A 24,818-nucleotide genomic window follows, 5' to 3' on the forward strand; every position below is an offset into this window, starting at 1 on the left:
CCTCACAAGAGAGAATCTCCCCCCATCCTCACCGACACGCACCATCCGCCCCAGCAAACAGCACTGCCTATGGCAAATGAGCGAAGTCAGTCAGCGAAAGGGACCGCCAATAAATAAATAGCACCGGGTGTCGTCCACGTTTCCATCCAAGTAGAGAAAGCACCACGAAATCCCTCCGCGGTCAGAGAAGGAAGGGCCCCACAATCTCTCCCAGTTTTGAGGCCAACTTCCTGCTGGCACCGTGTGGAGGCTGGCAGCTTCCTCTTCCTGCCCATCACCTCCTTGACAGAGCTTTGCAGCCTCAAATCCAGGCGGTGGCCAACCTCTAGCTCCGGGCAAGCCCGCTGCTCCCCAGGGGTCTAAACTTGACTTTTGTAGCACCTTGAAAACAGAAAGGGGGGGTGGAAGTGATGCCTCTTGCCTACAACAAGCGTTTGTCTACTCACAACACTCAAGAACACAGGCGCATCCTTCTCATTCTCTCCCTCCCTGCCTCCTGCCTCCTCTCTGTGCTGGATGGTGCTGCTGGGGGAGCCTGGGGGGCTCAGCCAGTTAAGCGTCCGTCTGACTTCGGCTCAGGTCATGATCTCACAGTTTGTGGGTTCGAGCCCCACATCCGGCTCTGTGCTGACAGATCGGAGCCTGGAGCCTGCTTCCGATTCTGTGTCTCCCTCTCTCTCTCTGCCCCTTACCCGCTTATGCTCTGTCTGTCTCTCTCTCAAAAATAAATAAAACATTAAAAACATTTAAATGGTACTGCTATATGCCCAGCACAGACAAACACTGGACACTTAAAAACCCCACTGATTTATTAGATTTTTTCACTCTGGACCAGTTACCATGGTCTTTTGAAAATGCAGACCACAGGAGAGAGTGTTATAAACTTAGAAATAGGATCTAGTTTTCCATTACTTCCAGTGAAAAATGTGTACCAGGGTAAGAGGGGAAAAATACCACTCTGGAGGCCAAGTCCAATAAATTTGGGTAAAGGATGAGGCAGCTCCTAGTTGGGAAGCTCCACAGCAGAAAACGAAAAGTAAAAAGAAGATACTTAAAAGTCCTTTCCCTCTGAAAGAGTCCCTCGGGAGACCAGGGAAAAAGGAACCAGAGACATGGCTCCCAGGAATCCTCAAAGTTAGAGAGAAGAGAGTTGGCTTCCGATTCCATTCAGTGAAAACGTGCATCGAGCCTGGAGCTGCCGGGCAGGCTCCGCCCAGAGGCCTCTAGCATGGCATTGACCTTGCATCAGAGAGCAGGGCCATGGGGCCATGTGAGAACTTGCGGGGGCTCTAGAAACTTTTGCCTTTGTGAGTGCTATTGGTTTCCTACAGCTGCTGTAAAATTATTGCAGACTAAGAGGTTTAAACTAAAGTCATTATCCTACAGTTCGGAGGTCAGAAGTCCTGAAATCAGGGTGCCGGCAAGGGCTGCCTGTCTCCACGAGGCTCCAGGGAGGAATCCGTTCCCTTGCTTTTTTCCACATCCCCTGCTCGGGCCCCTTCCACCCCCAGCGCCAGCAAGAGCTGCCATCCCACTAGCTGCGTCCTGTGCCCCCCCCCTCCATTGTCACGGGCGGCTGTGTCTACACTGGGCCCACCCAGACAACCCAGGGTCACATCTCTATTTGGAAGTCAGCTGATTAGCGACCTCAATTCTGTGTGCAAACTTGGGGCCCGTTTGCCATGAAACCGAGCACCTTCTCAGATCCTTGGGACTGGGACGTAAATACCTGTGCAGGCCACTATCCTGCTGAGCACAGGCCTCTTCCTCCATAAAAAAAAAATTTTTTAATTTTAATGTTTATTCATTTTTGAGAGAGAGAGAGAGAGTGCAAGCAGGACAGGGGCAGAGAGAGAGGGAGACACAGAATCCGAAGCAGGCTCCAGGTTCCGAGCTGTCAGCACAGAGCCCGACGCGGGGCTCGAACCCACAAGCCATGAGATCATGACCTGAGCCAAAGTCAGATGCTTAACCGACTGAGCCACCCAGGCACTCCCTCCATAAAAAAAAAAACAAAAAAAACAAAAAAAAAACAAAAAAACCCCACCATTTTGATGGCATTAGTATAGAGATAAACATATTAACATTATATGTTTGAATATTTTCTTTGACCTAAAAGTTCATTTATTTTTTTCAGGTTGTAAAAGAGGCTGCTAGGAATTTACCCAAGGGATACAGGACTGCTGATGCATAGGGGCACATGTTCCCCAATGTTCATAGAGGTTAAACACTTTCACAGGCCTGTAAAGGTCCCAAGGCCCCTGGCACTGTATCTGACAGGTAAGTGGGCCCTGGGTGTGGCCAGCAATGCCCTTAGCCCCAGCCCCACAAGTGCTCAGAGGCACGCATGAGTCCATTCGTGGGGCTTGAGGTCTCACGGTGCAGGAGAAAGTCGTGAGCAATGGTGGGAAGAAGGGGGATGGGCAAAAAGCATGGGTACATTCACAATAAGGCAGAGAGAGGTAACCAACCTCTGCGCTCTCCAAACCTCAGTTTCCTCATCCACACAATGGGGACAAGAAAGGGACCTTCCTGGCAGGTACTGGGAGCACCCTGTACTAATGTCCAGTGCTCCACCGCCCTGGTACAGGGAACTGATGTCACTGTATTTAAAGAAATTTAAATTAAAATTAATGGCTGCTGGCCACATTAATTTCAACAAAACACAGAGCTGTCAAAGGAGCATTTTCACCAAATGCCAGGCTCTACTTAGCTGCAACGTGACTGATCCAGTTCTAAAGTCTTTCCTGGGTCCCCTCTGGGGACACTGGAGGTTCAAGCTGGGAATGGCTAGGGGAGGGGGCTCCCCGGGAGGGGCAGTGAGATATTTACTTTATAAATAACAGCAGCCGCGGCTCACGGTGTGTCTGCTGTGTCCCGAATGTGCCGGTCCGTTCTGAGTCCATCCGCATCTCACTGAACACTCACAACAAGCTGAGACAGGGAGTCATCACCTCTCCCTACAAGACCGGGAATCGGAGGCTCGGAATGGCCAGGAGCCCACCTGGACCAGCCACCCACCTATTCCGGGCTGGTGGTGATGGTCCCCGGGCTCGTGACTCCAAGACCACACGGAGGGAGTGAGGGCCAGCAGGGAGAGGAGGGAACGTGGGCTGATGCCCCCAGGAGGGCTGCCTGGAGAGGAGGAAGAGGGTTGGGGCAGGCGCTGGTGTGTGAGCAGGACCCTCCAGAAAAAACGGGAAGGAATGCTAAGAAAACAGCTACGTGCCAAGGACCATCTTAACCTCCCGCCGTGTATTAACTCAGCTTGGCCCCTCGTCCGACTCACATGCCAGGTACTACTTTTGTCAGTTTACAGATAAGGAAACCGAGGCACAGAAAACCTCAGAAGCATAGCCAGGGCCATACAGCTAGGCTGTCTGGAATCCCGTCTCGCCCTGGAGTCTGCGTTCTTGTCCGCAACCCCCTTCCCAGCTGAGGCCTGGGCATCTGAGAAGGAAGGACGGCAAAGGCCTGTGAGAGGGTGTGACGAGTTCCCTCGCCGCGGTCTGAGCACGGAAGAGCCCTCCACCCTGGGTGCATTCCGGGCTGGGGGTGGCTGTCCAGCCTCTGGGTGGGACAGAATCAGGCCATGATCTGAACAGCTCTGAATGATGCAGCAGGAGGGCCGGTCACTGAGACCTTCCCTATGCTGGGTACAACCCAGCAGTGGGGGGTCTGGGGCAAACAACAGCCAGGTCCTCCCTGCTGCCTGGGAGTGACATCAGTGCACCTAACAACCAATTACTAGGTAATCAAATAAAGCCAAGCGAGGGCACAGAGCTACAAGAGTGAGCTTCAAAAGAATGATAAGATTAAAAAAAAAAAAAAGTCTCTGAATGCAAGAGGGTTGAGCTTTCAGAGAGACTGGTAAGTGCAAAGGCCCTGAGGCAGGAGCATCCTTACATTATCTGTAGAACTGAGGAGGCCCCTGAGAGGAGTGTGGTCAGACAGACAGTGCGAGCCAATCCACAAAGGCTATGCGGGTCCAGGGGAGGAAGCATTATGTGAGCTAAGCAGAGGAGGGGCTTGTTGGGGGGCAGGGCTCCCTCTACAAGGAAACAGGAGAAAAGAGATGAACCCAGCAACCTTCTGGAGGGTTTCCAGGGAAGGGGGTAGTGTCACAGCTAGGGGCTGAGGACTCTTGAGTAAAAGCAGGGTGGAAGTTCCATCCCCAGGAAGGAGTTCGAGAGTTGTTTCCATTTCAAAGTCATTACCTTCCAAGAGCTTATTTCTTCATCACCGGCACCCAGAAGACCTAGTATGAGCCATGCAGCCATAAGTGGGCATTTTATTTAATTTCAAGCAACTCTCCCTGCATAGTGGAAACAGAACACGAAACGAAGAAACGATTGCATGCCTGGCCTTCTCCTTGAACTTGTAGAGGTTTTCATTAAAACCCCTCCGTTTCGTGCCAAACTCAACAATTCAAAAACTGTCAGTCTTCAGAGAAGTTAGAAAGGTGTTTGGAAACTTGTGCTTTCCCAGGCCCCCGAAGGCGCCAAACTTTCTGTGTTGCCAGTAATGAGGACCCCGATTCTGAAAACACACCCTCTCTCCCCCTAGAAGACAGGAGGTGATTGATGGGGTGCTGGCCAGCCTTCCTTCGAGCTCTGCGCCAGGGGCAGAGGGTGTCCCTCCGTGCCCTGGCCCCAGCCCCTTGCGTCCCCTTCCCTCTGCGCCCTGGTGGCCCGGACCCTCCCCAGGGGATGAGAGAACCAGGCAGGCCGAGATCGGTTCTCCGGGAGCAGAAAACTGGATGAACTGAAGAGAAAGGGAGGGGCCGGGTGAACTCTTCCCACCGGGGAGCGAGAGGTCCGGCCGCCGGGGCAGGCAGGTGTTGGAGCGTTCCTCTCTCCACCCCTGTCTCCAGACGAACACCCTCCAGCAGTGTCTCTACTCGCCTCTGCCTCCTCTCACATCGCCTCTGCTTCCCACCAGACCCCCATCTCTGGTGCTGCCTCCTCCTCACCTCTGCTGAGCTAGGGTCCAGTGTGGCCCGGACATTCTCCCAACAGGGACAGCAGTGAGGGCCAGCCTGCAGCCTCAGGACTTCCAGACGTCTCCCCGCTCCGACCCTCCGCTCACACCCCCCACCCCGGGGCCCCAGTCGATCACCTCCACTGCCCCTGTGGACTTTTCAGATGACCAGTGTCCTCCTGGCCAAGCCTGCGTCACTTCTGAAGCCTCATTTCCCCTAGCGGCTCCTTGAACTTGCTCTGAACTTCCAGGGAATCAGCCCTCTGCCTCTTCCCCCACCCGCCCTGGAGCTGACCCTCACACCCTTCCTTCCAAATGTGCCCGGCCAGCTCCCGAGATGCCCTTGTTCTTGGACCTCCTCCAGCGGCTTGGCCGTTGACTCTATCGCCCCCTAGTGGAGAAAGTGCCCGCAGTGCCAAGTGGGACCCTTTCAGTCCTATGCGCCCCAGACACCAGCTGAGCGCGCCAAGGACTCCCCCTAAACCTGCCCCACTCACTGTCTGCCGAGGACCCCGCCGATCTGCCCCGCCGGCCACCAGCCGCTCCTGCGAACACAGCTCTTCCCGGGGCAAAAGGGGAAACGGGCCTTTCCTGGGCCTTGTCTTCCTCCTGGTTCGGCACCTCATCCGCTTCACCATCAGAACTGTCTAGGGGCGGAGGCCCACATTCAGAACGCTTGCGACGGCTTTCCACCGACAGACAGAAAGCCAGCTCCTGAGGCCGGGGCTTCTGTCTCCACCATCTTTGTGTCCTTGGTCACAAGCCGGGGCCTCCCAGCTGCGCTCCCTTCATCTGGCTCTAATTAGCCTGGCTGCCGTTTAAAAATTCAGCCAGCCAGGCAAACCCTTCCAGCCGCCACCTTACAAACTCATCAGTCAGCCTGCTACCCCACTTTAAGGACACATTTACAGACTCTCCAGAGAATGAGAACTGTTTTGTTGATGAAACAATTAAAATTTGAAACAGTTGGTTATTTTTAAATGGCCTGTATTTCGCCCATGTCATTACAGCATCTATCCACCGCTGGCAGAATAATTTGCTTTCCAACCATCACGTTGGTTATAACTGTCACACCCATATGTCTAACATACTTCCTGAGATTAGGGAAATTAAAGATTAGCTTTTTAAAAAAATTTTTTTAATGTTTGTTTATTTTTGAGACAGAGAGAGAGAGATAAGAGCGTGAGCAGGGGAGAGCAGAGAGAGAGAGAGAGACATAGAATCCGAAGCAGGCTCCAGGCTCTGAGCTGTCAGCACAGAGCCCGACGCAGGGCTCGAACCCACAGACCGGGAGATCATGACCTGCGCCAAAGTTGGATGCTTAACCAACTGAGCCACCCAGGTGCCCCAAAGATTAGCTTTTATTAGTATGGTGACATTTCACTAAATTGCAGGGCAGAAATGGATAACTTCTACTGGTGAAACACATAAATTATTCCATATCATGAAAATAATTATATTTTATTACTTTCAAATAGCCCAAATTATCTGAAAAATTCTGAAAACTGGAATCATAGTTGTTCGTCCACTGGATTATGAATTGGTTGCAGACCACGACTAAGCCTCATGACCTGTCATCATCCCTCACATCTGTATCAAGTATCTGATAACAGCGTCTCCCATCCCCATCCCCTCGTCAACAGGTACTAGGTGGATGCCAGTGGATCCGCTAACATATGGGATTTTTCTGCCAGACTGAAAGCTCCCTGCAGGCAGGCCACTTCCTGCTCACCTTCATATCCCTAGTGCATAGCACAGAATGCTCAATAACAGACAAAGGAATCCATAAACACACAAAGGGAATGTCAGAAACATATAAGATGATGGATGTTCACTTAAAAATACCAACCAAGAGAGTTCTGTAGAGGAAAAGTATGAATAGGATTCCTAAATATATACGTATGGTAACTCCAAAGTGCTGCTGCATTCCAAAAGCCAGACAGAAGCCATTTCTAAACAGCAACATCCATCTGGCCCCCCAACCTCAAGGAGCAAGCAACTCCTTGCCCTCCCACTTCTAAAACATCCCCAACCAAAATGAGACACTCTGAGATCAGGGGATGTTCCGAACGCTCAACTAAAAGACTCAGGTTCTAATTCCAACTCTGCCTTTGTTTGCCTTGGTTTGAATTCCACCTTTTCCCTTTACCCGGGAGGATTCAGGAAGTGGCCATGAGCCTTTGAAGGAGGTGGCCCGGCTGTCACCTGCACAGAAGCACCTTCAGTCTGTCCAGGATTCTTGTGGAAGAAGGATGTTGAAGAAGGATGTTGAAGAAAGCGTCCTCCAGGGCTGCTCCATTGAGGGGAGAGGGGAGGGCCAGGCAGGCACCGCTCCCCTCCACCCCCCAGATTCACACAGAGCATCCTCACCTCTCTGTATTTTCTAAATATTTCTGTAGCTAAAAAGAAAGCTTGAAAGCCGCTTGTCCTAAATAAAACCCAAAGAGGTGCAGAGGGAACAGAGGGAAGAAAGTCAAGTTTACTGAGCACTTATTATGTACAGGGTAATTTTAAAACATCGTAACCATTCGTTCGACTTCCATGCATCTTTATCAGTGAGAGAATAGTTATCATCTTGCAGGCAGCAAACTGAAGTTCAGAGAAGGGAAATTTCATAACCAACAAGAGTCAAGAGCCGTGACGTGACTCCAAAGCCACCCTGTGGGGGGGGGGGTGCCATCCATCTCTAGAAATCGTCACTCCTCAGTTTTCCAAGTCCCCTCCCCCTCCCTAGTCCCATTTCCAAGCTTGCCCTCAGTCACTGACACTCGCAGACGAGTGAACTCATTACTGTGCCCTGTGAAAGAACTTTTGTCAATCTGTTACTTCCTAACAATATTTGTTCATAAAAAGTCATTACTTGAGCATCTAATAGGAGCCTGGGACTGGGCAAAATGACCAGGTATTACCTCTACCACTCAGGTACTCCCCGACTAGCAGGGAGAAACACAGAGGCCAGTAAAGAGGACTATTCAAAATGGTACCAGAGATGCCTGTTCTGGGAACAGTGTGGGGACAGAGGGCACAGGGAGAGGGACAGAGGGACACCTGCTGTCTTCTTTACTGTTCGGATTTTGAAGGTTCCTATTGCTGACATGTTTTCTGTTCATACTGGGACACATCTCAATGCTTCCAGCACTATTCACGCCTCTAGGGGGGAGGGGGGAGGGTTCAGACACCAGAACGTATCTTTGTCCTATTTCTTCTTCAATCCTTAGTGCAGACCGTCCTATTCCGGGCGGTAAGACAAAGCGAAACTCGTCACATTTCCTTCCATTGTCCTTGAAGAACAATTTGACTCAAAACACATTTAGACAGTTAAAAAGAAAGAGACTCTTAAAAGCAATTCTATCTTCTGTCTTCCCTCTAAGATGTTCCTGTCCGTCCTAGGTGAAGTCAAAGAAAGATCTGTTCTATGGCAATTTCTCGTTCACCCCAAATGCTCTTGTGTTCTGGATGAAATGGAACGTGAGTGTTATTCCAATCCTGCTCTTTCTAACCCAATAATAAATCAACTACGGGATCCCTAATGACGGTGGTTAGACAAGTTAATATCCAAGCATTAAGGTAAAATCCCTTTGTTGATCCCTATGCATAATCTCAGATGGGTCTTTCTCTCCAAGTTTCTGTCCCAAGTTGAGTCATTCAACACTTCCTTCCCCCAAATTCTTGCCTTTCAGAATCTGAACGGTGAAAGCACCTGCCATAGGACTAAGCTGGCTGGAGCCCAATGCACACCACAGAGCAAAGATCAGCATCATGTGCACACACACAAGCACTGCGGAAAAGCAAAGCGAAAAGAAAATACGCTACACGATACGGCACAAGCACACGACTGAATGTTGTCAAAATGCGCAGCTTATCTCAACTCTGGAAATGTATTTGAAGGAAATGATTGAAAGGAAGAAAACAGTAATGAAAATTCTTTCTTGCAAAATGATACGGGATATCAGAAAACTAAGAAGGTGGTAGACGCAGGGCTGGGTAAATTATAGGCTATGAAAAATGATCATTGTGAAGTCGGAGTAAAAGCGGAAGAAAAATGCTTTGATAGGTTTTTAAGTTAAAATAACATAATTGCATATGTAATAGGATTACAAACCCTCTGTCTAAGGGTGGTGGAATTATGGATAATGTTTAAGATGTTGCTAGATGTTATAATATTGTCTTTATAATAAAAAAAAAAAGCTCAGAGGAAAACAGATGATGAGTCACTGCCTGATCATTGTCACCATGCAAGAAAGTCCCCTTTATAGTGACAATGACAGTCAGTTAAATATGAGTACAGATGCCGGGCTCCCCTCTCTTATCCTGGTTTATTTATTAATGTTGACCTTTCCAGGAATTAAAAATTAATATAATCAGCAAATTACAAACACAGTGTACATGACTGCCAAGAGGTAATTAGCAAGCAGGGAAATGAAACTTGAGAGTGTGGTATAGACAGAGAAGATGAAGTGGCTAGGGTGGGAGGGGTCTTAACTGAAGGGCCAGTTTCCTGAGGTCACCGGGTGAGGCATTTGTGCCCTGGGCTTCTCAGTTGTAGGCAGATGTTAGAGGCACTTGGAAACTCTTGCTAAAATTCAGAAAGCACTCAAAGTCCCGTGGACCCTTCTAGGCCCTGCCCAGCCCCCAGTCTCCATGTGACTGCTGTCTACACGGCTGGAGCCAGGGAACAGCCCCAGAGATGTAGCCCCACTTTGGTCTCTATAACCAGCAATGGATTGAGGCAGAGAAGTTGTTTCGTATTTTTCGTGTATGTTGTTTTTACACGTGTTTTTTCATTGCCGTAGTAAAAATACATAACAAAAATGGATTGTTTCAACCATGTTTAGGTGTATAATTAAGCAGCATTAAGTACACTCACATCACCATGTAACCACCACCTCCATTCACTTCCAGAACTTTTCATCACCCCAAACTGAAACTCCGTATCCATTGGACAATAACTCCCCATCCCCCATGTACCCCCGGCCCTGGCCGCCACCATTCTACTTTCTGCTCTCTGAACTTGACCACTCTATAGGGGCCTCACATAACTGTAATCACATTTGCCTTTTTGTGACTGGTTTATCCCACTTGGCATAATGTCCTCAAGATTCATCCGTAGTACAGCAGCTGTCAGAATGTCCTCCCTTTTCTGGGGCACCTGGGTGGGTCAGTCGGTTAAGCGTCCAGCTTTGGCTCAGGTCATGATCTCATGGTTCATGGGTTCAAGCCCCACATCGGGCTCTGTGCTGACAATGCAGAGCCTGGAGCCTGGTTCAGATTTTGTGCCTCCCTCTCACTCTCTGCCCCTCCCCTATTAGTGCTCTCTCTGTGTCTTTCAAAAATAAATAAATTTTTTAAAAAATTTAAAAAAAAAGAATGCCCTCCCTTTTTAAGGCTGAGTAATATCCCACTGTATGTATGTACCAAAGGATAGAGAGCCTACCTCTTTTTTTTTTTATGTTTTTTTTTTTNTTTTGAGATTACTACCAGACCATCTTGTTATTGACCCAGCCTTGGGCCCAACCTCACTTCTGAGAAATGGGCTCCATCTCGTGCTCAGGTATCACCCTGGCTCCTCCTTCACTTCTATTGCTTATCCAGTAGTCCTCTACTTGGGAACCTCCCTAGGCTTCCAGTCCTTCTCAGATTCTAAAGTATTCATGCCTTCTACTCCCAAACAGTGGCTTGGACCTGTTACCTATTACTCACTTCCTGTTCAGAGTTCACCTCGGGCAGTCAGGCACCATTAATTCATCACAGATCCAAGATGGCAGCCACCTGCCTACACTGCACTGTTTTAATGATACCTTTGACTACTCAGCCTAACCTGCTGGGTGGGTCCTTCCCTCTGTTCTTGTACAAGGGACAGTGTCATTTCGAGAGATGCTTGTGTCTACGGCAAGCCCGGCATCCTGTCCCCATCCCAATTTTCTTCCCTTCTATTGCTTATCATCAGATACTTCTCCAGGTCTTCCCTGTCTCTATCCAAACCCTCGAATATTAGACCCAAGGCGTGGAGTCTAGAAAAACACAGATCCCTCCACACTTACAGCCAAAGTGAGTTCCTTCCTTGAGTGATGACACCAGTGAATTTGGTCAGACGTCTAGCATCCACTTCAATCCACTGATGGAGGTCATTCCGTCCCGCACACCACGCCCCATCATAAAAGTCATTTTCATTAATACCTGCCTGGAAAGAGAGAGAGACATTCTTCAGAAAGACCCAGAATCAATGAATACTTTCTGAGATTTAGGGGGGGAGAAGGTGAGCAAAAAAGAACGAGCAGGGGATGAAGGAAAAAAGCACTATGCCCTGAACACTCTTTAATCTAAATTGTAAGATGGAGTTGCTTATTATTAACGAGTTGGAAATATTTCAGTATGATGTGTCTTCTTCTTGCCCAGCGCGGAAGATGAAATTTAATGAGCTCCCCGATTACTCATGCAGCCAACAGGCACAGACCGCCTCTGACGAACCAGCCTACACATGCCAGGTGCTAGGAATACAAAGGTGAATCGTGCCCTCCCAGAGCCTCCCCAGCCAGGCACGAAGACAGACATGAAAGCAGATGAATTAGAGCACAATGGGGAAAGTGTTATTTCAGGAAGCAGAGCAAACTGCTACAGGAGCATTTAAGGATATGACTAACTTGGTCTGGTGGAAACCAAGATAGAGGTGATATCTGAGCTGGGTGTTGAAGGGCAAGTTTACCCAGCGAATGTTTATGTATCAGCATTTAAATCATTTGACGTGTTGAGTTTTAGCTCCTATTGCTACCAAAGATTCTTCTGATCTGAATTTACAAGGTAAGAGACATTTCTGCTCTGCAAGTTTCCCTATATTATCACTGTTTCAAGAGAGAATTCCCTGACAAGAAAGAAAGAAAGAAAGAAAGAAAGAAAGAAAGAAAGAAAGAAAGAAAGGAAGGAAGGAAGGAAGGAGGAAGGAAGGAAGGAAGGAAGGAAGGAAGGAGGAAGGAAGGAAAGGAAAGGAAAGAAGGAAGGAAGGAAGGAAGGGAGAAAGAAAGAAAGAAAAAAAGAAAGAAAGAAAGAAAGAAAAGAAAGAAAGAACATATGAACTAAGTGATGCTTCCTAATTTACTAAGACCCTTTCTACATGAGCCCCGTGGCCTTTCCCATAGCGATTACACAAATACGTACTCAGATGAGACAAAAACCTTCACGTGGTATTTGAAAGACAGGCCAGCCCACCTTTCTTGCCTCTGAGCACTTTTCAGCTCAAATTCCAGGGCAGCCTTCCTTCTAACAGGCATCAGTGATGTGAAATTCGCAGTCCAGCTCCAGCACGGGAACAACGTGGCCAAGGGTTCTAGAAGCGGAACCCTACCATCACTGCGCTGGCTAACGTCAGCCCGGTATCAGGACCGAACCTATGTGTGTAGGCCTGTCCCCTCCTCAAACAATCCTGAAAGAGCGTTGAGGGCAAATGTCAGAACGCTAACCTGTCCTGGTCTCCTAAAAGCACCACTATCTCAAATGAAGGTGACCAGAAATACCCATCAGTCTACTCTCTCCAGAAACTCTCAATTAACCCGCACCTCAGGGTCTGATGGCATATGCGATGTTTGTGCTAAAGACCTGGAGATGCTACCGGGTTCTGCTTTCTAGAACCACCAGAGAAAGGTGAAATCTTGCAAGTGTGCGTTACCGGTACTTCCCCGTGCCCCAGTGGGTTTTGCTGAAGTGAGGGTGTGACGCTCTGACACACCGGCTCTCATTTCCCAAAGCCTGCAGCCAACGAGGAGGCCACTGCCCCAGGAAATGTGATAAGCTCCCCTACAATGAGGCTATCATGAAACAAGCCCTGTACTTCTTGACCAAATGCAGGTATCCTGTCAATCAATACCTACAATATTTATCAATACCTACAATACTGCAACAGAGCTTCCTTCGGGACACTGTGACAGTTAGTTTATATTGGGCTCCTCTCTCTCGTCAACAGCCCATGAGATTGGTGTTGATTTCATTTCTTTTTTTTTTTATGTTTATTTCTTTTGGAGAGAAAGCAAGAGAGACACAGAGCATGAGCAGGGGAGGGGCAGAGAGAGAGGGAGACACAGAATCCGAAGCAGGCTCCAGGCTCCGAGCTGTCAGCACAGAGCCCGACGCAGGGCTTGAACCCACGAACTGTGAGATCATGACCTGAGCCAAAATCAAGAGTCACAACGCTCAACCACCCTCATTTCTTAAAATTCACCTTCACTGCGCCAGTTGACTCGCCTCTTGACGACTCTCTGTCGAATACTGGCTCGGGGAACAGGAATGTAAAGGTGGAAACCATGTGCCGCCCTGCCCTCTTGGTGCTTAGAATGGGCAGATGGGCCAAAGTCGACACATGCAGCTCGCGTTCTGGTCCTGGAGTCTTAGAATCAACCACCGCACAAAGTGCTCATTAGGAGCTCCTGCTTTAAAGTCCCCCTGCCTGGGTGGGAATCCCGGCTCCTCCACGTGCATCCGGTATAAACCCTGGCAATTCGCCTAAATGCTCTGTGCCTCAGTTTCCCCATTTGCTAAATTGGAGGCCATGATCATTTCTTCCTGAGGGTGCTGATAGTGATTAGGAGAGGACCTGGCACACTGTGTGGGCTTGATAAATGTTGTCTAAGACAAGTGAGCCCTGAGCAAATGTAATCAGTATAAAACAATGACGTTCGGCAAATTATGGAAATACAGGTGCTTTGTGAATCATTTCACACTTTGCGAAATTGTAAGGAATTACAATACTATTCCGGGTGCTTGCTGTCACATTTTCTACACCTTCAAATATCCAGAAGAGAGTTACAAAATCTGAAAAAAGAGGAGACTCAGAGTCTGCGGTTCGCAAAAGGAATCCATGTTGCACCCCTCCCCCCCCAGAGGTTTTTGGCAAATGTCTGCAACCATCTGTGGCTCTCACCTCACACTGGAAGAAGTGTGGGCTCCTGGCGACTAAGGGACAGAGGCCAGGGATGCCGCCAACCATTCTACAATGGACAGGACAGCCGCCACCAAGAAGAAGTGCCTCACCCAAAATGTCCTGGGTGCCAAGACTGAACACGGGGCCATGGGCTAAGCAGACAAGAACAGAGCTGCTCCAGAGCCAGGATTTTCACCCCGAGAGGATCATGGAAATTTGGAGGAGCTATCCTCGCGCTATCTGACCAAAGCCTCCTTGACGGACACTTGGAATTCAATTTTAGGCTCCTGGTTTCCCAGACTGGATATTCTGCATCTGCTGCTGATGTCAGACCTTCCCGAGTGCACAAAACAGTCCATTAAACGCAGTAAAGGTGTCAGGGGATTGGAGGGCCCTTTCTGAAGCCGACGCATACGGAAGTGACAGCCACCTCTGCAAAATCAATTACGAATTTATGAAGCAAGCTCCTGGCAGAATTCAGCAAAAGGGGAGGTACCAGCCTAAGAGGTGTCCCCAAAACACGGCAGAGCGCAATGCACGGTATCAGGACAAGGTCAGAGAAACCATCAGAAGGGCACAGTCCTCCTTTCTGTTTAAAAATTCAGGAAAGGCGCGCGTGGGTGGCTCAGGCAGTTGAGCATCTGACTTCAGCCCAGGTCATGATCTCATGTTCATGGGTTCAAGCCCCGTGTCAGGCTCTGTGCTGACAGCTCAGAGCCTGGAGCCTGCTTCGGATTCTGTGTCTCCTTCTCTCTCTCTCTCTGCCCCTCCCCCACTTGTGCTCTGTCTCTCTTTGTCTCTCAAAAACTAAAATAACACATTAAATTTTTTTTTAAAATAAAAATGCAGGCAATCCCTCATAAATTTTGGAGACATTTCTATGAGAAGTTGTTGAAATAAAAAGTGGGTTTCCTTAAAGTATAAGCAAGTCTTGAAAACACCATGAAGATGGGATGATAATTTGTATGACAGAGCCAAATAAATTCAGAACTAACGTAATTTTCTCTAGGCAATTAAGTCATACACATCATTTATTTACCTTAAAAAAAACCCACCAATGCAGCTAACAGACTATAGCTTGCTTAAGATGAATGTCAAAATTATTAAATCCATAACAAAGAGAAAACCTGATACTATCCATTTAAGAACAAATGGGATTTTTCTGTTTCAGGATAGTAGAAATGTTGATTTCCCTGTGTTCTTTCCTCAAAAGTTTCCCCAAAGAAAACAAGACAAAGAAATACAAGCTTGATCTCTGACAAAATTAGAAGACTTTATAATCTCCTAATTACAATATATGTGATGAGGACAGACCTCAGGTGGAAGAATCCTGAATGACTCAGCAAGGCAGGGAGATGTGAGCTTACCAGGAGAACACTAGTGAGAGCCAAGCCATCCGGGACTTTCAAAAGCTCAGACTCTAGATTCCTACATAGCTTGGAAGGTGAGGCAGGGCTGAAAACAGGAAATTGATTCAAAATATGTATAAAAAACAGAATCCCGGAGTGCCTGGGTGGCTCAGTGTGTTAAGCATCCAACTTCAGCTCAGGTCACGATCTCATGGTTCGTGGGTTCGAGCCCCATGTCGGGCTCTGTGCTGACAGCTCAGAGCCTGGAGCCTGCTTCAGATTCTGTGTCCCCCTCTCTCTCTGCCCCTTTCTTGCTCACACTCTGTCTCTCTCTCAAAATTAAAAAACATTAAAAATTAAAAAAAAATAGATTCCCGCATCCTCAATCCCATCCCACAGAAGACATGAAGTTTTTCTTTTAAAAAAATCCTAGAAGCTCTGAATTTGGAGGCTGCAAACACAGAGGATGGCAGGTGTGATGTGATAAAAACAGGGAACTCAGTGGGCATCAGTGGACTGAAGAGTGAGACACCCCAGCTCCCCTCCCCCTCCCAGCTCCAGGGCACAAGGCAGCCAGGCTTAGAACGAACAAAAATTAAATAAACTAAAAATATAATGGAGAACACAGAAGAAAATCTCAAAGAAATTATAATGAACATCCCTTGAAACATAAGATCTTGCTTGCATAAAACAAAAAGGATATTCTTAGAACGGAAGAAGCATTGTATTAAAACAAACTCTTGCAACATGAAAATTCCAGGAACAACGGGCAATAGAGAAACTAAGAAGAACAGAGAAGAAATAACAAATACTCTGAGCTAATAATGTCCCAGACCTGTAAGGGTTAAGGCTCCAAAACACTAAGAATCTAGTATAATGAATAAGGCCCACACCAACACATATCTTTGTAAGACTTCAAAATATCACAAATGAAAAGAAGAATCTGAAAGTGTCCAAAGAGGAAACAAAAAAAAATAAAATGTATAAAACAAAGCCAAAGGAACTGGAATGGTACCAGAATTCTCAGTAGCAATATCTGAAGATCAAAGAATGGGGGTGGGGGCGGGTGGATAATTACATCAAAATTCTGGAGAAACAGATTTTTCACCCTAGAATTTTACATTCGGCCAAACTATCAGTCAATGGTGACGCTAAAATAAAGACCTTTCCAGATTCACAGATTCTCAAGAAATGTCTCATGCACCAAGTGCATAAAGCTGCAAAATGAATGTGCGCCACAACGATGAAGCAGAAACCGAAAAAAGGATACAAGATCCAGAAATCAAGGGTGCCAACACAGGAGAGCATTCTCAGAATGATGGCAAAAGCAGTCCCAGGAGAGATGCTGTATAAAGACCAGAAAGGAACTCATTCAGAACACAGGTCAGGGCGCCTGGGGGGCTCAGTCTGTTAAGCATCTGACTTCAGCTCAGGTCATGATCTCTCTGCTCATGAGTTTGAGCNAAAAAAAAAAAATTTTTTTTTTAAAGAAAAAGAACACGGTAGGTCAAAGGCTCCTGGAGGAACGTCTTACAGAAATATAAAAAACAACTGTGAGGCCAAAACTCATTGAACAGGCTTGACCTTATAGAAAATTGTATCAAAGGGTATTTTGCAGACCCAGACCTATTTCAGAGCACGGGAGATGCTTTAAGAAATATCAGCAGATCTAGCAGAAACAAAAAGTTGTCAAGAAATGATGTAAAGTACATCATCTCCTGGCTCAAAACTACCCTATTTCTTGGCTCGGTAGTTAGCACTATTTACACAGTCATGATAATCGAAAACTTGAATGTAGGTTTACCCAAAATTTGAGATATTCTTTTACTGGAAGGATTAAAGAGGTTAAGGTAAAGGGATAATTAAAATGAGCTGAAATTTTCATCTTCCATAATATGAATTCAGACTATACAGTCAAAAACGTACAAACCAATACGTATCAATTTGTGTGTAATATTTAGACATAAAGACTTAAATTCCCAAATAAACAATGAAAAGGATTTGGGAGGACTTGCCTTGTTTATAGCAACTTGTTTATGGCCGGATGGCATCAGGAGGTGGGTGGGGGTGGGGCGCCCTANTTTTTTTCCAATTTTATTGGGGAGTAATTGACAAATATAATTGTATATACTTTATACATCACATAAATATATCAGACATAAATATCTTCTGGATTTAAAGTGTACAATGTACTGGGGCGTCTGGGTGGCTCAGGGGGTTGAGCCTCCCACTCCCGATCTCATGGGCATGGGATCAAGCACTCGAGGAGGGCTCCGTGCTGAGCATAGAGCCTCCTTGGGGTTTCCAGCCTCCTCTCCCTCTGGCCCCTCCCCCATTCACGTGCGCACGCCCGTGCACGCGCGCACACGCACACACACTCTCTCTCTCTCTCTTTCTCTCTCTCTCTCTAAAATAAAAAATCATAATGATGATAAAGAGTACCATGTACAGATACATTGCGGGATCATTACCGAGATCAAGATAATTAATGCATCCGTCACCTCCTGGTTAAGTTTTTGCGCGCTGAGAATGCTTACGATAGACTCTCAGCAACTTGCAAGGATACAGTATTGTATTACTCACTCTAGCCCTCCTGCTGTGCCTGAGCTCCTCCGAACTTATTCCTCTTATAACTGAAAGTTTGTGCCCTTTGTCCTACACCTCCCCACCTCCCGTTCCCCCAGATCCTGGCAGCCACTATTCTCTTGGGTTTTGTTTTGTTTTTGAGAGAGAGAGAAAGAGAGAGAACACACACAAGTGGGAGTGGGAGAGAGAGAGAATATCAAGCAGGCTCCATGCCTGGTGCAGAGCCCAAATGGGGGCTTGATCTCAAGACCGTGAGATCAAAACCTGAGTCAAATTCAAGAGTCAGACGCTCAACCAACTTGGTCTCAGACACCAAGACACCCCTCTCTTGCTTTTGCTTTAATCATCCTTTAACACTTTGATTTCTCTAGCTACTTGCTTCTAAAACTGATTAATATTAATTTAATTTTAAAAAGCAAAGGGAGAGGCATACATGAATACAGTGGGGGACCGGTGTCGAGCCTGTTTTGTTTACTCTCTCACTTTCCAGGCTTCCACAGAGCTCCCACCACATGCTCGGCATCATGAAAAGCACTCTGCCCTGGGGCGCATGGGTGGCTCAGTTGGTTAAGCGTCCGACTTCGGCTCAGGTCATGATCTCACGGTTTGTGGATTTGAGCCCCGCGTCGGGCTCTGTGCTGACAGCTCAGAGCCTGGAGCCTGTTTCAGATTCTGTGTCTCCCTCTCTTTCTGACCCTCCCCTGCTCACACTGTCTCTCTCTCTCTCTCTTTCTCTCTCTCTCTCTCAAAATAAAAAAACATTAAAAAAAAAAAGCACTCTGCCCTGTAGTATATATAGAAAACAGTGCATCTCAAAATTACTATGCTGTTCTCAAATCACTGATCTGCACTGTAATTCATAATCATGGGCTGCCTCTTTACAGAAACATCTGGAAGCAAATTAAAAAGTTATATCCAAGTGAATATAACTATTTAGCAATTCCAGGGTAATTGACTTACAGCTGCCACTGTGCAGACATAACACAGGGCTATTTGGACAAAAATAGAAAAACGTGATAGTGATTTTAAAATATCTTTCAGAAAACTCTCAGCAGCAGTGGCTGAAACTTGACATGTTACCAGTAAGCTACCCTTATTGGAGGGGAGGTGTTACCTGAAAATGTTAGATGTGACATCTGATTAGTACGGTTAACTAGAATCTCCCAGGAAAGGGTCATCGTCTGGTCTGAAGATCTTCAGTAAACGTCTGTGATAGACCTTTGATAAACCCATATAACTGCCAGGTACAAATCAGCTGACCCTTCCTTCTGCAAATCAGCAGAAGTGTCTTGCCCCAGTTCAGACCTTAACAATCAGTAAAACTGGCTGAAAAGACATAATCATTGATTTTGAAGCTATTTTTAAAACCCAAAACCTGGGGCACCGGGGTGGCTCAGTCAGTTCAGCAGCCAACTCTTGATTTTAGTGGAATTAACATTATTAAGAACCAAAGAAAAGGTAATTCTGAAACATGATGGGAAAGCAGGAGAATAGATACGTGATTTTATTGTTTATTTCAAGTTTCAATAAAAGCCAAAATAAGATTTTTTTAAATTAAAATACATACCGAAAAAGTGCACGAGCCCAAATTTCACCCCACACTCACCCATGTGTCCACACCCAGACCAAGACGCAGAACACGGCCGCCATGCCGCCCTTCTTCCGTCTCCCAGTCTTACCTTCCCCCAAAAGCAACCTCTATTCGGACTTCCATTTCCCTAGATTGGTTTTCCTGTATTTAAATTTTATATAGGGGCATTTGGGCAGCTCAGTCAGTTAGGCATCCGACTCTCGTTTTCAGCTCAGGTCATGATCTCACAGTTCGTGAGTTCAAGCCCCACATCAGGCTCTGTGCTGACGGTGTGGAGCCCCGCTTGGGATTCTCTCTCTCTGCAACCCTCTCGCTCTGCCCCTCCCCTAGTCACGCATGCATGTGCACATTCTGTCTCTCTCTCTCTCCAAGCAAATAAACTTAAATAATAATAAATAAATAAAATTTATACAGCTGAAACTTACCATAACTACTCTCTCTAGGTTCTGGCTTCTTTTGCTCAACATTCTGTGAGATTAATCCATATTATTGAAAATAGCAATAATGTACTCCTTTTCATGCTGCATAGTGTCCCATTATACACATATAGAATGACTTATTCACTGTACATTGATGGACATGTGGGTAGTTATCATAAATAATGATGCTCTGAGCCTACCTGTACCTGCCTTGCCGTGTGCATATGAATGCATTTCTTTTAGGCATAAGCCTGAATTTCTTAGATGAACAAGTAAGAGAATGTTGAGCTTTAGTAGATATTCCAAAAAGATTTCCAAAGCTGTCCTGTTGTATATTTTCAGCACAGTATACAACTGTCTCTTGTTTCACATCTGTGCCCGCACTTGATACTGTCCTTTTTCTTTAAAGCCATTCTGGTGCCTCTGCGTCATACCTCATTGTCGTTTTATTTTGTATTTACCTCACCTTTTCTACTGTCCATTGGCCATGATATTGCTCTGTGACTACAGCTCAGCTCCAGCCACACTGTCTTTACGCTAGTCCCTCAAAGATGTCATGTTCCCTATAACCACAGGGCCTTTGTACACACCATTCCCTTTAACCTGGAATCTTCTTTCCCTTCTGCCAACCCTCTGTCCGCTCATCTCTTCACTTCTCATCCTGCTACAAATCTTAGCCCACGTGCCCATCCCCAGGAAAGTCTCCTTCATCCGCAGTCTGAGATGAGTTTACTAAGCACAGGGAACCACAGTGTTACGGGTTAAATGATGACCTCCAAAAAGATACATGCATCGTTTCATGTGTCTGTTGGCCATCAGGATGTCCTCTTTGGAGNCTATTTAAAAAAAAAAGACATATGCAAGTCCTAACCCCTGATTTGGGAATAGCGTCACTGCAGACGAAACTAGGTAAGTGAAGATGAGGTCGGGCTGGAGTCGGGTGGGCTTGAGATCGGATGACTGGTATCCTTACAAGCAGGGGGGTCTGGACACAGGCAGACACGCGCAGAGGGAAGTGACATAGGGGCACACGGGAGGCCACCAGGTGACCCTGGAGGCGGAGACTCGAGTGGAAGAGCAGGGGGTGCCGGGCTACCAGAAGCGAGGGGGGAGGGGACAAAGAAGGAGCCCTGCCTTGGTCCCAGGGGCTCCGGAGGGGGAAGGGCCCTACTAACCCTTCGACTGCAGACTGGCAGCCTCCAGAACCGTGAGAGAACAGCTCTTGCTGTGGCAAACTGCCCGGTCTGTGCTGCTTTCACCGTTGCCCGAGGAAGCTAATACACGGCACTTCTGTCTGAGCCCTCATCGCAGGCTATTTTGGGGCTTCCACTGGTGATAGATCTTTTTAATAGTGTCGTTTCCCCATTAGATGATCAGAGTTAAAGCCAAACACGATGATCAGAGTTAAAGCCAAACACACTGGTGGCATCCTTGACCCCTCCTTTTATCTCCTGCACCCCTCATCCAGGCGCCATCCACCCTCATCCGAAAATCCTACTTTCAAACTATCCAAAATACCACCGCTCCTCACTGCCTCCACGGCTCCTGTCGCTGCCGGGCCAGGGCCACCTTCCGTCCCGGGTGCTGGAGTCATACCCCCACAGGCCTCCCGGATCCACGCTGCTCCCCTAAGTCAACACGCCACAGGCTCAGTCCTTCTCACTCAGAAATCACAGCATCTCATTGCTGCACGCCTCCAAAAACTTGTCATGGCTCCCCCGGTTGACTTAAGAACCAAAGCCAAAGTCCTCCTAGTGTTATTTATGGGCCTGCACTTCCTCCCCTGCATGGCCACTCTGCTCCAGCCACACCAGCCTTCTGCTGCTCCTTGGCGGTGTCATGCATGCCATCACCGGACATCACAGGACACTTGCACACGCCATCCCCATCGCCCAGAATGCTCCTCCCACAGCTACGAGTCCCTGATGGTCTCCTCCAAGCCAACGCAGCCCAAACACCCCCTCCTCAATGAAGCCGATCTTGCTCACCTTTAACGATAGCTCGGCCCCCTACCCAGAGCCTCCCTCCTGACCGCCGCTGCCAGCTCTAAGTTTGGTTTTCTTCTCTCTCCATAGCACTCGGCAGCTTCGAACATATTAGAAAAGTTATATTTTATACAGTTATTGCTTTTCTGTAGCTCCCGCACTAGAACGGAAGCTTCCAATGGCAAGATCCTTGTCTGTTTGGCCCCCGGAGTATCCCAAGCACAGCGACGAGCACATTGCAGATCCTCCCTAAAATACCCAGACTATTTCTATTCTTGCTCATTACTGCTACCCAGGACTGGAGGTGAGTGTGTTAATGAAATCAATCAATCAATTGATCGATCAATGAAAGCACCTGCTCTGATCTCCTTTCCGTCTTTCTCTGGTCCTCTCCCTGTCCCTCTCCGCCATCCCCTCCTCACACAGGCTTCCCCACGAGTGCAGTCTGTCGTGCCCAAGGAAGCCCTAGCGCAGTGATGGGCACACGTCCAGGAGCCTGGCTGGCTGGGCCGCACGTGGCTCAGCAAACCCAGACGCCCCACCCCCGCCAGTCACCATCTGCAAAGGCACAGCCGCTTGTGCCGGCTGAATGGACACGAGGCGCGTGCCTGGGACTGCTGACGTCCACTCCTCCGGGTCCTGGCAGCCTGGGGCCTGGAAGGTACCGGAGGACGCTGAAGCCAGAGGTCTGGGAGATGAGTCACGAGATGTGGCACCAGCCAGGGCCACGAGCTGGGGAACACGCTGAACCTTCTCGTGGGCACCGGAGATGCCAAAGGGCTAATGTGCAGCCAGAAACCTTGAATCTGAGTCTCAGCTCTGCACTTATAGCTGTGGGGTCGGGACAGGTCATTTGACCTCTGACTTCAATTTCCTTATCTCTGAAACACGGTTTCCCTGTGGCTGTACTGAAGATGAAGTGAAACATTAGTTTAATGAGATTTAATGAAATCCTCAAGAAAATTCACATAGCGAGCAGAACAGAATCGGCATCTGAGCCAGAAAGCCCTGTGGTCTCTTAACAATCTGTGGCTCAGGGGCTCCTGGGTGGTGCAGTTGGTTGAGCGTTACGATCTCACAGTTCATGGGTTTAAGCCCCGCATCAGGCTCGCTGCTGTCAGGGCAGAGCCTGTTATGGATCCTGCATCCCCTTCTCTCTCTGCCGCTCCCCTGCTCTCACTCCCTCTCTCAAAAATAAAGAAACATTTTTTAAAAATCTGAATTGCTTTTTAAAAAAATCTGTGGTTCACAGGCCAGGGAGCTTTTGTTACTCTGGGCCCCTTCCTTTAGTCTCCCTGGTCATGTGCTCTTTGCCCTTCTCCCGCTCGCGTGTTTATGATGCAGTGTTCTGGAGAATAACAGCAGCAATGCATTATCATCATTGTGATAAATTCTCCTTTTCGATTTTCCAAGAGACTCATGATTTAGAGTATTTGGTCCTGTTATACCCATAAAAATCCAAACATCCAAAATTCCAGCGTTCTGGCATCCAAACACTATCTCCCAGACTGTTTCTTAAAACCAGATACAGAACAAAAAAATCCCTTTATCAGAGCAAGCAGGACATTCCATGGTTTGGAAGCCATACCCCCACTGTGATTATTTTTGCCTCCGCACCAGCTAGCACATTTACAGCCCCCAGTTCGGACCTGCAGAGTTACAGCAAGGCTTTGTGCAGCCAGAAACAGACCAGAGGCTGAGCAACCCGGAGGGTCAGGATGGTCTGACGAAACAGGCAGGCTGTGGGGTCAGAGGAGCAGGGGACTGCATCTGCAGGCAGGAGCGGGGTGTGCAGATGGCGATGCCTGGGACAACAGCGCTGCCCTAGCCGGTCCCCACATCTGGGCAAGGTGGGGCACCCGGAGGCGCCAAAGGAGACAGGGCAACAGAAGGTGCGATGTGCCCGCACATGCCAACGGTGACACCAGGATAGAACGTGGCTCCATGTCCCATGACCGACTTCGTGTCTTCCTGCCGGTACCTCCCAAGCCACGGGCAGCGGCCATCTTCCAGGCTCACCTCATTTCCGGTAAAAAGACTATGAGGACTTTGGAACTGGATTCTAATACCAGCATCCAGACGCTCCAGAGAATCTTTTAAGGGAATGACTAACAAGAAGAGCCCTGGCTGGTTTCAGCAGAGCGAAGAAAAGGCTCAGACAGATGCTCTTATCCTAACCAGACATTTCCTCATGAAAACAGTACCAGACATAACTCCTCTTAGGGGTCACACTCTAGGTCATCCGAGCAGACGGGAGACAAGACCCGGGCCATAGAGTGTCACATGGCTGTGGACAGGTGCCACAGAGATATCTGGAGACGTTAACGCAGTGCGCCGAGGTTTTTCCTGTGACCTCAAAACGTCAACCCTTTCTTCAGAAGTCTGATCTGAGTACCAACCACTTTGCGTTCCCAGTTCTAGGCGGGAATTGTGGGGAGATCCTGAGCTCCAGCCACGCTCCTGGGATTACGTTTCTTCTGATTACATGTCAGTCTCCAAAGTACGTGCTATAGTTTTAGAGTCTTAAGAAGGAAATTGGGACCCAGCCCTGGGAAGTGGCAAGTGCTGCTAGAATTTGCTCAAGGAATTACAGCAAAGAAAGCATCTGACGGGGGTGGGGGCTGCCTGGGTGGCTCAGTGGTTAGGTGTCCGACTTCGGCCTGGGCCATAATCTCATGGCTCGGGAGTTCCAGCCCCGTGTCAGTGTTGACAGCTCAGAGCCTGGCTGGAGCCTGCTTCGGATTCTGTGTCTCCCTCTCTCTCTCTCTCTCTCTCAAAAAAAAAAAAAAAGGAATGAAAAGAAAAAGAAAACAAAACAAAAGAAAAAGGATCTGATGTAATAATGGTGGGGAGAATGACTCACTCGGGGAATAGAGGGGTCTCAGACCCCACCTTGCTTACTTTATGAGCCATGGAAAATCTCTTGGGGTCCTCAAAGGATTCTGCAGGGACAGGACAGGTGACGAGCTGCCATTAAATGGCCCGCCTGAGTATACAGCC

General features: G+C 47.9%; 1 protein-coding gene across 1 annotated transcript in view; it reads right to left on the minus strand.

Annotated features, from left to right (window-relative positions):
* Positions 1-24,818, minus strand: part of CPXM2 (carboxypeptidase X, M14 family member 2) — a 128,752-nt gene that overhangs the window by 72,767 nt on the left and 31,167 nt on the right. Inside the window, exon 4 of the mRNA XM_077762914.1 lies at positions 11,022-11,161. Within this exon, the coding sequence (XP_077619040.1) occupies positions 11,022-11,161 (140 nt within the window). The remainder of the gene's footprint in view (positions 1-11,021; positions 11,162-24,818) is intronic.

The sequence above is a fragment of the Crocuta crocuta genome, unplaced genomic scaffold (assembly GCF_008692635.1).
Source record: "Crocuta crocuta isolate KB4526 unplaced genomic scaffold, BGI_CrCroc_1.0 scaffold466, whole genome shotgun sequence".
Classification (NCBI taxonomy): domain Eukaryota; kingdom Metazoa; phylum Chordata; class Mammalia; order Carnivora; family Hyaenidae; genus Crocuta; species Crocuta crocuta.